The sequence below is a fragment of the Coregonus clupeaformis genome, chromosome 21 (assembly GCF_020615455.1).
Source record: "Coregonus clupeaformis isolate EN_2021a chromosome 21, ASM2061545v1, whole genome shotgun sequence".
Classification (NCBI taxonomy): domain Eukaryota; kingdom Metazoa; phylum Chordata; class Actinopteri; order Salmoniformes; family Salmonidae; genus Coregonus; species Coregonus clupeaformis.
The window spans coordinates 55,805,384-55,817,952 of record NC_059212.1 but is presented as its reverse complement, the minus strand read 5'-3'; the positions used below and the strand labels follow the sequence as shown (position 1 = coordinate 55,817,952).

Genomic DNA, 12,569 nt, shown 5'->3' with positions numbered 1-12,569 from the left:
ATGTACCTGTAAACTAAATGACGTTGAAAAGACGCCTAGAAAACGTATTTTCCAGATGTTAAAAAGACGTCTATGTTTCACAAGTTTGGACAGCACAGCACAGTACAGTAGAGTTTAATTCAGCAGAGTATTTACATTTACATTTTAGTCATTTAGCAGACGCTCTTATCCAGAGCGACTTACAGTTAGTGAATGCATACATTTTATTTATATTTTTTTCATACTGGCCCCTCGTGGGAAACGAACCCACATCCCTGCCGGCCAAACCCTCCCCTACCTTGGACGATGCTGGACCAATTGTGCACCGCCCATGGGTCTCCCGGTCGCGGCCGGCTGCGACAGAGCCTGGACTCGAACCAGGATCTCTAGTGGCACAGCGCCACTCGGGAGAGAGCCTTAACACTGTAATTCAGTAGAGTACAGTACAGTAGAGTACAGTACAGTACAGTGTAATTCAGTACAGTCCAGTACAGTGTAATTCAGTAGAGTACAGTACAATGTAATTCAGTACAGTACAGTAGAGTTCAGTGCAATTCAGTACAGTAGAGTTCAGTACAGTACAGTGTAATTCAGTAGAGTACAGTAGAGTTCAATGTAATTCAGTACAGTAGAGTTCAGTACAGTACAGTGTAATTCAGTAGAGTACAGTAGAATTCACTGTAATTCAGTAGAGTACAGTAGAATTCAGTACAGTACAGTGTAATTCAGTAGAGTACATTTTACATTTTACATTTTAGTCATTTAGCAGACGCTCTTATCCAGAGCGACTTACAGTTAGTGAGTGCATACATTTTTCATACTGGCCCCCCGTGGGAATCGAACCCACAACCCTGGCGTTGCAAACGCCATGCTCTACCAACTGAGCTACACGGGGAGTACAGTACAGTAGAGTTCAGTACAGTACAGTGTAATTCAGTAGAGAACAGTACAGTAGAGCAAATTAATAATAATAACACATTTAATTTGTATAACGCTTTTCAGTACAGCAAGAATCTCAAAGACGCTCTTATAAACAAAACAAAACATTTCAGTTAGCCTATTGACAGTTCTGGCTGGAAGATCTTCCACGGCCATCCACTACAGTACAGAACAGTTGAATTCAATAGAGTACAGTACAGTACATTAGAGTACAGTACAGTACAGTTGAGTTTAATTCAGCAGAGTAGAGTACAATACATTAGAGTACAGTACAGTACAGTTGAGTTTAATTCAGCAGAGTAGAGTACAATACATTAGAGTACAGTACAGTACAGTTGAGTTTAATTACATAGATGAAAGTTTAGTACATTAGAGTACAGTACAGTACAGTTGCGTTTAATTCCGTAGAGTAGAGTACATTAGAGTACAGTACAGTACAGTTGCGTTTAATTCCGTAGAGTAGAGTAGAGTACATTAGAGTACAGTACAGTACAGTTGCGTTTAATTCCGTAGAGTACAGTACATTAGAGTACAGTACAGTCACGTTTAATTCTGTCGAATACAGTAGAATATAATACTGAAAGTACTGTACTTCTACTGTACTGAATTGAACTATACTTTACTTTTAGTTTATTTACTGTATTGTACTGTACTGAATACACTCTACTTTTATTTTCTTTACTGTACTGTACTCTACAGTATACTGTGCTCTACTGTACCTTACTCTGCTGAATTGAACTCTACTGTACTGTACTCTGCTATACTGTACTCTACTATATACTGTACTGTACTCTGCTTAATTAAACTCTACTGTACTGTACTCTGCTGTACTGTACTCTACTGTATACTGTGCTCTACTGTACCTTACTCTGCTGAATTGAACTCTACTGTACTGTACTCTGCTATACTGTACTCTACTATATACTGTACTGTACTCTGCTTAATTAAACTCTACTGTACTGTACTCTGCTGTACTGTACTCTACTGTATACTGTGCTGTACTGTATCGAATACACTCTACTTTTCTGTACTGTACTCTGTTGTGCTTTCCAAACTTGTGAAACTTTGACATCTATGATCATTTCAGACGTACACACACACCTGTTCCTGTTTGAAAAAGTATTTTTTCAACAAAAAAATGTAGTTAACACAAATGTTTACAGCTTTACTTTTTTAACTTTAAAAAATATGTAATTTTCATCCAAATATCAGATGGTTACTGTTTGTTTTATTAAGCATTGATATGACGATTTGAGTGGAGTAAGAACTACAATGTCGAAGCAAATATTCAACTATGTAGAATTTATTTATACTTATTTATTTATACTTATATACAACCAACCCCATACTGTCCTGACAACCAACCCCATACTGTCATGACAACCAACCCCATACTGTCCTGACAACCAACCCCATACTGTCCTGATAACCAACCCCATACTGTGTGACAACCAAATCCATACTGTCCTGACAGCCAACCCCATACTGTCCTGACAACCAACCTTATACTGTGTGACAACCAACCCCATACTGTCCTGACAACCAACCTCATACTGTCCTGATAACCAACCCCATACTGTGTGACAACCAACCCATACTGTGTGACAACCAACCCCATACTGTCCTGACAACCAACCCCATACTGTCATGACAACCAACCCCATACTGTCCTGACAACCAACCCTATACTGTGTGACAACCAACCCCATACTGTCCTGACAACCAACCCCATACTGTCATGACAACCAACCCCATACTGTCCTGACAACCAACCCCATACTGTGCTGACAACCAACCCCATACTGTCCTGATAACCAACCCCATACTGTGTGACAACCAACCCCATACTGTCCTGACAGCCAACCCCATACTGTGTGACAACCAACCCCATACTGTGTAACAACCAACCCCATACTGTCCTGACAACCAACCCCATACTGTGTGACAACCAACCACATACTGTCCTGACAACCAACCCAATACTGTGTGACAACCAACCCCATACTGTCCTGACAGCCAACCCCATACTGTCCTGACAACCAACCCTATACTGTCCTGACAGGCAACCCCGGGAAGGGACTGGTTGTCAAGAGGACAGAGTGTGTTTAATGGCTTATAACTCCATGTTTGAATAAGATATGAGGATAAAATGGTCCCCATTTCAACTCAAGACCTTGGTATTTCTCCTAATATTGAAAAGAGTCTTGTAAGATATACTGATGCTGAGAAATACACACCAGAGTGAAAAGTGTGACAAGCAACCCACCTCCCCAATTCTTCTTCTGTGCTAATATTCTTATATGTACAGGAACATGTTTTATTGTATTATCTTTCTCCTGTAGCCCCCTTCATCCAAAGCTCACATGACAGGCGAGATGGCGGTGGGCCGCTTCAGCCCATAAAAGGCCAACAGGGCCTCACACAGGTCTCTGTACCTGAAGCCGTAAAGGTAGGGAGCCAGGGCCTTGGGGAGCACCAGGAGGATGTTACACACCACCAGGGACACCCACAGGTTGGCACGCAGGTCCAGGGCATCAAGGTGGCAGTAGAGCAGTAGCTTGATGAGAAGCACCAACATGGGCAGGAAGGACAGGAAGAGGTGGAGGTAGTGGATGAGGAATGTGCCTTTGGCCCGGGAGGAGCGTTCTCCTCTCCACACGCCAGACATGCGGGTGCGACAGTACAGAACGACATAGCCAGAGAAGACCAGGAGCAGGATGAGGAGGATGCCTGTTACTGTCAGCAGCATGGACACCTGAGAATGACAATGTAATGTACTGAAAAAGAATCCAATAGTGTGCAAAAACAGATATTGGTTTCACTTTACAATACATAAAGTAGATATTATACCAAAGTAATAAAATTGTAATATACATAAACCTTCTCACTCTAGAATGTAATTATTGTTTAGGTTTACATCAGTTGTTAAAATGGCCAGCTGCAGTCAGCTGATTCTAGCCATCCCTTGATTAGTTCTAGTCAGGCAGCTTAGTCTCCCATTCAAAGGACCCCCACTTTTGTTATTGTCTTATTGGTTAATGTCACGCCAAATAATTATCACCACATCTCGTTCAGCCTATCAGTGGACGCTGTGTGGTCAGAAACGTGCTTTCCCAATCCTGATGATAATTTCCACAGTTTTCCCTCCTGGTGAACTTTTCCTCCTGTGGACTGAATCCCTGTATGTCTGATGTTTAATTGAGCGTGCATCTAAACGTAAGTGCCTTGAGACCTGTGTCATATTATGTGGAGCTAAGTTTTGTGGTCTATAATTACCGTGTGTTGAGCTTGTTAGCTAGCTCGCGCTCCTGATAGCGTTAGCACTACCGTTAGCATTTTGCGTTGGAATGCATGAGCATTTTAGCATGACTGTTAGCGATTAGCCGTTTATTAGCATTTCTAATTTATGGTGCTAGGCCATTTTCTATTCTATATATCACTCATGCTCATTGTATTTATATTATGTATACATTTCAACATTACTGTAATGTTTATTTGAGCACATTTGCCTGAGTTTCATGTGTACAGTCGTGGTCAAAAGTTTTGAGAATGACACAAGTATTGATCTTCACAAAGTTTGCTGCTTCAGTGTTTAGATATTTTTGTCAGATGTTACTATGGTATACTAAAGTATAATTACAAGCATTCCATAAGTGTCAAAGGCTTTTATTGACAATTACATTAAGTTTATGCAACGAGTCAATATTTGCGGTGTTTACCCTTATTTTTCAAGACCTCTGCAATCCGCCCTGGCATGCTGTCAATTAACTTCTGGGCCACATCCTGACTGATGGCAGCCCATTCTTGCATAATCAATGCTTGGAGTTTGTCAGAATTTGTGGGTTTTTGTTTGTCCACCCGCCTCTTGAGGATTGACCACAAGTTCTCAATGGGATTAAGGTCTGGGGAGTTTCCTGGCCATGGACCAACAATTTCGATGTTTTGTTCCCCGAGCCACTTAGTTATCACTTTTGCATTATGGCAAGTTGCTCCATCATGCTGGAAAAGACATTGTTCGTCACCAAACTGTTCATGGATGGTTGGGGGAAGTTGCTCTCTGAGGATGTGTTGGTACCATTCTTTATTCATGGCTGTGTTCTTAGGAAAAATTGTGAGTGAGCCCACTCCCTTGGCTGAGAAGCAACCCCACACATGAATGGTCTCAGGATGCTTTACTGTTGGCATGAGACAGGACTGATGGTAGCGCTCACCTTGTCTTCTCCGGACAAGCTTTTTCCCGGATGCCCCAAACAATCGGAAAGGGGATTCATCAGAGAAAACTACTTTACCCCAGTCCTCAGCAGTCCAATCCCTGTACCTTTTGCAGAATATCAGTCTCTCTGATGTTTTTCCTGGAGAGAAGTGGCTTCCTCGCTGCCCTTCTTGACACCAGGCCATCCTCCAAAAGTCTTCGCCTCACTGTGCGTGCAGATGCACTCACACCTGCCTGCTGCCATTCCTGAGCAAGCTCTGCACTGGTGGTGCCCCGATCCCGCAGCTGAATCAACTTTAGGAGACGGTCCTGGCGCTTGCTGGACTTTCTTGGGCGCCCTGAAGCCTTCTTCACAACAATTTAACCTCTCTCCTTGAAGTTCTTGATGATCCGATAAATGGTTGATTTAGGTGCAATCTTACTAGCAGCAATATCCATGCCTGTGAAGCCCTTTTTGTGCAAAGCAATGATGACAGCACGTGCAGGTAACCATGGTTAACAGAGGAAGAACAATGATTTCAAGCACCACCCTCCTTTTAAAGCGTCCAGTCTGTTATTCTAACTCAATCAGCATGACAGAGTGATCTCCAGCCTTGTCCTCGTCAACACTCTCACCTGTGTTAACGAGAGAATCACTGACATGATGTCAGCTGGTCCTTTTGTGGCAGGGCTGAAATGTAGTGGAAATGTCTTTTGGGGATTAAGTTCATTTTCATGGCAAAGAGGGACTTTGCAATTAATTGCAATTCATCTGATCACTCTTCATAACATTCTGGAATATATGCAAATTGCCATCATAAAAACTGAGGCAGCAGACTTTGTGAAAATTAATATTTGTGTCATTCTCAAAACTTTTGACCACAACTGTACAAGTCTAATAGGTTGTGTAGTCTATTGCCATGTGACTAGGCCTTATGACTGCTGTAGTGTATAGCCCTTGCTGTTATATACTTACCTGTGCTAGCTTATACAGCCATGGCATTCATATTATAGCAGTGCTATTGTCTACATTTTCTTTCTCCGCTTTCCTTTCAGAACCACATAGTTAATGTCAGTTATCACTGGACATGTTATCTGAACCATGAGTGGTCAGATTTGTGTGGATGTGAACATCTTATTCCATTAAACTCCCCTTAACCTGAACACCCGCCTCATCCTTGTTCTGACCGGACATTCTGTAGTGATTGCTACCGGCCTTAAGGTTTCTTATTACATTCATGGTCCTTCGATTCTCTACAACACTCCACTCTCTTTTACATCAGGGGTAGGCAACCCTGTTCCTGGGATGCCGCAGGTACTGCAGGATTTTGTTCCAACTAGGCACCACACCAGACCAACTGAGCTAATTGATCGGTTCAGTGATTGCCTAAATTCAACACACCTGGTCTTCCAGGTCAGTTAAATCAAAAACATGAAGCACTCCAGGACCAGGGTTGCCTACCCCTGGTTTACACAGTAATCTCCATTGCGATTGCTTTGTTGATTGATTGCTTGATTGATTGACTGAGAGCCACCTGCATGGGAGTGGACTGGCTGACGGTGAGGACCAGGAAGAGGGGCAGGGAGCAGATGTGCAGGGAGCAGGGTCCAGTAGAGTGGTACCACACAAACACCCCTACAGACGCTGCTGGTAAGAACACAGATACAGCCCAGATACCAGCGATCGCCCTCCTCGTCCTACAGAGAGGAGAGGAGAGGAGAGGAGAGACAGAGAGAGAGAGAGGCAGGGAGAGGGAGAGAGAGGAAAGATGGAAGATAAATAACGGTTTCTCTAAACTCCATCCATTATTACATCATACAGTGAAGTCATAAGAAGTACTGACAAAACTCTCCCAGCCCGTGTTCCCATTACCTGGAGACGGGCCACAGGGCGTAGTATCGAAGTGGAGCCATCACGGCCAGTGATGTGTCCAGCACCATGGCCTTGGTACTGAGGATCCCAGCGCAGTACAGCACCCCCAACAGGAAGAGGATGGTAGCGCACGCCCACTCTGACATCAGCACGCCCGTCGCGTTCAGACAGGCGCTCACCATGTACAGCGACATGAACAGCATGTCGCTTAGCAATGCATTGGCCAGGAGGAGATAGCGGGTCTCCTGGCGCATCCAGGGGCTAGGAGGAGAAGGAGGACAATGATGATGATGATGATGATGATGATGAATGCTACATATGCCTAACTCCAAATCAACCTTACCCTAACCCAGGGGTTTCAAATCCATGGTGTCTGCAGGTTTTTGGTTTTTCTTTTCAATTAAGACCTTGACAACCAGGTGAGGGGAGTTCCTTTACTAATTAGTGACCTTAATTCATCAATCAAGTACAAGGGAGGAGTGAAAACCTGCAGACACTCAGCCCTCCGTGGAATGAGTTGGACACATGCCCTAAGCCTTCTGCGCTTAAGTAGATCTGAAAGCATTGTATAAAGCAGTAGCCTTAACAGTCTGCTGACTAGCTAGGTGAAACTGCTCACACCTGTCCATCAGATCTACACACCATCACACCCATGCATCCCATCTACAAACTTAGGGGGTAGGGGTTAAGGGTCAATTTTGGAATTGGGGTGACTCACCTGGTCAGGATTCGGGTGAGGATGACTGGAATCACCAGGGAAACCGCCAGGAAGCCCAGGATGGGGCAAACATGCATTGCCCTGGAGTGGCGCGGAGGCAGGAAGACGTGCCACTCGCGGGTGAACAGCTCCACCTGCCTCTGGAAGTAGTTGGTAGTAGTGTTTGTAGTGTCTGAGGTGTTGCCGCTGGTCTCAGAGGAGATTCTGCTATGTCTCTCAGCGTGGCCAGAGCTGTTGTACCAGGTCCCAAAGGCACAGAGGAGAGACAGGACCATTTGGTTCTCTTCAGTGGCCATCTCTACAGAGCTAACGTGCCGTCTCCCTCTTTGTCCAGTGTCCAGCATCCCCGACCGACTGTGTCAACAATGAGTTTGAGGAGATAGTGCTTTTATTTTCTATCTGAGTGTGAAGTCTTCGATTAGGCAATCCACAGATCCGTTTGTTATTGGTCTCCTTGGACACCCAGATAAGGGCAAACACGTCTTTAGAGACAAATGGACAGAAATGCTACTTTCCCATAATATTATGGTCATAAAACCCCAGCTGTTAGGTGCTTATGTAGCTTGTTGACATTATATAATGTGTGACGATCATGTAGGCTACATTTGGGTTATGTAGAATTGATTCAACCCCCACCTACATTGTTTTTAAACAAGCTCAATGTTCAGTGCATGAAACAGAGAGCTGCTATAAAAGTATATGAGAACGCAACAATAACGAGTCATTTCTCAAAGTAGACACCCAACAAAACCAACCCTTACAAAAACAGATTGCAGTCAGAGTACACTGTAGTTTAACTGCAGTCAGAGTGCAGTATAACTGCAGTCAGATTGAAGTATAACTGCAGTCAGATTGAAGTATAACTGCAGTCAGATTGAAGTATAACTGCAGTCAGAGTGCAGTACAACAACAGTATGCTGCAAATACTGCGTCCAAAATAACACTGTTTTTTCTACTGCAGTAGTTTTGCAGTGTAGGTGCAGTGTAACTGCAGTTCAACTGCAGTATAACTGCAGTTATTCTGCAATTACTGCATCCAAAATACCACAGTTGACTGCAGTTTCAAAACTGCAATCTTTTTTTTGTAAGGGCAAAGCAACACAAGCCGTTTTAAAGTCACCACATAAAGAGCTGAATACGGTATGTGAAAATAAGAGGCCAATTAAGTTTAATTATTTGGGAAGGTATTAGGACAGCATTCCAGAACAGTCACAAACATATAAAACGTGTTTCATGTACAAATATCCCCAAGACATGCTAACCTCTCACCATTACAATAACAGGGGAGGTTAGCATTTTTGGGGTGGTATGGTATTTGTGCGTCTGTAACTTTCTAACTCATCATTATTCACGATCCATTCAGGATTATCTGTAATCATGGTAGCATCCTCATTAATGTAGAAGTGTTCAGAAACATTATTATGATTATGCACACGGCATACTGCGGGTCACAAGAGAACATCCTGGGCTTCATTAGGTACAAATATTTGGGGACAAGTGCTTTAGGATGGGCACTCTCACAAGAGTGTTTATGAAACAAACTCTCGGTCCTCTCATGTCTCTTTATGGGGTTGTGAGTGTGTGGGTCTTTCTCTCTAGGCCACAGTGACCTGACTGAGCCGCCTGCGTCGGTGCAGCACCGCCAGCAGAGTATCAGAGATATCCCTGTACCACAGACCATACAGGTAGGGAGCACAGGCCCTGGGCAGTAGCATCAGCATGCACATATTGACTGTGTTGATCCACACGCGGATATCCTGGCTGACATCCTGGCGCTGGTACAGAACCAGCTCCACAATGAAGACCAGGCCCGGGCCGAAGTAGAGTAGGAGCAGCACCCCGTGGGCCAGGAGGGTGACCCGGGCCCGGGAGTAGCGGTTCTGCCAGATGCCCTGGGTCTTGGTGACCCAGTAGAGACGGCCGTAACAATACAGGATGAGAAGGGTGCAGACGATGGCTCCGATGGTGAAGTACATGTGAACGCCCAGCTTCATTTCGCTACTCATGATGCCTATGGAGATGAGAATGAGACAGACCTCTGACCTCTGTGGGGCGTCGTCCTTCATCGCCTCCATGACGATGACCAGGGAGACTGGGTACATGGCGGCTAACAGCCAGACCCCGGCTAGGATCTTTCGGGTACGGGCCGGGGGGAGCAGGTCGTGGTAGTGGAGCGGCCAACGTACTGCCACGTACGTATCCACCACCTTCAGCGTGACGGTCAGCACAGCACAGCAATACGCCGTGACGGTCACTGCCGAAACCAGCTCACAGAGTACCCTCAGCATGGCTACCCCTAATGTATTACAGACTACAATAACAAGGTTGAGGGAGAGGAAGAGCATATCTGCGGCCAGGGTGTTGGCCAGCAGGAGGTAGCGGGTCTCCTGGCGCAGGGACCGGGAGAAGAGGATGCAGGCCAGGAGGATGGGGTTGGCCAATAGGGTGACCAGGCTGAGGAGGGAGGCGGGGATCAGGAAGAGCTCCAGGTGCCAGCGCTGCAGACTGTCATACCACTGGTGTGAAATGTTGGTTATGGCTGCCATGTTCTCTGATAGAACCATCTGGAACTGTGTGGTTAGGTGCTGGGTCGTATTCATTAGTGCACAGCGTAGCAAAATGTTTTGCAATGGAAAACGAAAACAAGCGTTTCTTAGTGGACAAGTTCAGGTAGTCCCTCCCTGTTTCAGTCCGTTCTCCTCCGTTTGGTGCCAAGTGAATACCTACCTGTGGATTGAAATAGACAGTATTGTAACTCTGTGGACGGGTGCAGGACGCCTTTCCTAAAGATGGTATTTTCTTTCTGTGGCAAATCAGATGGACTGAAACAATGGTATAAAACTTAGAGTGGGCCTACCCTTATACCAGTGTTTTAGAACCTAATACATTTTATTATGAAGTGTATACAATTTATGTATATAGATATGCTTATCTCAGTCTGTTTGGCTGTCTAGGAAAGCCTAGATGTTACATTACAGTAAGATGGAGAGATTTCAAACCCATTTGACCCACTATATGACAGCCCTGTATGTCAGTGTGTACCTTAATTAACAGACTGATTAAAACAAACAGCGGCGTTCATCTGAAGGAGCTTATCTCTGCATTATATGGACACAGGTACTATGATGGAGAGTCTTCAGCAAACTAGTTTCTTTGAAGTTGTTATTGGGTAAACATTCTTCAATATAGCAGATAGCTAATATTATTTCAATGGAAAGTAATCTTGTCTCCCCCTCCCTCTCTCTCAGGCACAGACAGTGTAGATGTCATCTGCTTTGCAATTTACACAATATATTCAAATTAACAACAAGATTAATCACACATTAATTCAAATTTGAAACCACAGAGTATCATAATCCCATCCTCGTCTGTGAACTATCCACCACCTTTAGTGTGTCAGCACAGCAATACGCCATGACCGTCACTGCCGAAACCAGTACCCTCAGCATGGCTACCCCCCAAAATACGCCATGACCGTCACTGCCGAAACCAGTACCCTCAGCATGGCTACCCTCAGCATGGCTACCCTCAGCATGGCTACCCTCAGCATGGCTACCCTCAGCATGGCTACCCCCCAAAATACGTTCTCATTTAGGCTACTATAAGAATAACAAGTCATCATCTGTTCTCTCATCCAGGTCCGACCCTGTTTAGCTTCAGATAGATCAAGAGACATTTAGGGTGGTATGTCTGCTGGATATCCAATAGTACTCGACTCATAGCAGCCAGTCATCTAAAGATATATACAGTTGAAGTCGGAAGTTTACATACACCTTAGCCAAATCCATTTAAACTCAGTTTTTCACAATTCCTGACATTTAATCCTAGTAAAAATTCTTTGTTTTAGGTCAGTTAGGATCACCACTTTATTTTAAGAATGTGAAATGTCCGAATAATAGTAGAGAGTGATTTATTTATTTCATCACATTCCCAGTGGGTCAGAAGTTTACATACTCAATTAGTATTTGGTAGCATTGCCTTTAAATTGTTTAACTTGGGTCAAACGTTTCGGGTAGCCTTCCACAAGCTTCCCACAATTAGTTGGGTGGATTTTGGCCCATTCCTCCTGACAGAGCTGGTGTAACTGAGTCAGGTTTGTAGATCTCCTTGCTCGCACACGCTTTTTCAGTTCTGCCCAAACATTTTCTATAGGTTTGAGGTCAGGGCTTTGTGATGGCCACTCCAATACCTTGACTTTGTTGTCCTTAAGCTATTTTGCTACAATTTTGGAAGTATGCTTGGGGTCATTGTCCATTTGGAAGACCCATTTGCGACCAAGCTTTAACTTCCTGACTGATGACTTGAGATTCAATATATCCACATAATTTTCCTGTGAAGTGCACCAGTCCCTCCTGCAGCAAAGCACCCCCACAACTTCCGACTTCAACTGTACATTTTGAATGATATAGCAATCTATATAAACAATTCTAAAAAGTTGATAATTTCACAACTTTCTATAGCTAATTATTTAGTGATAAATGATCAAACCATCAATATAAATTATGATTTTGACTTTGTCACGTCAGACTTCATGCTTTAGCTTTTTAATCAATGCCGTTTTAATCATTAAACTATATAATTACAAAATAACTTCTGTATCAACTTTTCTCCCTTGTCTAGAACATGAACACAAAAGAAAAAACACAGAACGCAGTCAAGTTTACACAGACACACCTACACCTATCGACAAGCGTATCGATCAACCAAAGGCAACGTTTCATTCATGTAACCAGTTTCCGTCAACAATAAATACAAGTCCAAAGGGATTTTCTTACCTTATTTTCAAAGCAATGGCTGGCATTCATCCATTAGTGTTAATGCTTCTATAAATCAATGATCCAGCAACTGACTGACTGCACCACTTGCCT

At 43.9% G+C, this 12,569-nt stretch overlaps 2 protein-coding genes across 2 annotated transcripts; both read right to left on the bottom strand.

Annotated features, from left to right (window-relative positions):
• Positions 1 to 3,277: 3,277 nt before the first annotated feature.
• LOC121534469 (probable G-protein coupled receptor 148) lies at positions 3,278 to 7,997 on the bottom strand. The gene is made up of 4 exons (XM_041841061.2): positions 7,702 to 7,997; positions 6,984 to 7,244; positions 6,646 to 6,808; positions 3,278 to 3,673 (listed from the first exon to the last, which is right to left on the bottom strand). The coding sequence occupies exons 1-4, from the start codon at positions 7,995 to 7,997 to the stop codon at positions 3,278 to 3,280; spliced, it is 1,116 nt and encodes a 371-aa protein (XP_041696995.2).
• Positions 7,998 to 9,296: 1,299 nt separating this feature from the next.
• LOC121534467 (probable G-protein coupled receptor 148) lies at positions 9,297 to 10,301 on the bottom strand. Its single transcript, XM_041841060.2, has one exon. It carries the CDS (start codon positions 10,299 to 10,301, stop codon positions 9,297 to 9,299), a length of 1,005 nt encoding a protein of 334 aa, XP_041696994.2.
• Positions 10,302 to 12,569: the final 2,268 nt, after the last annotated feature.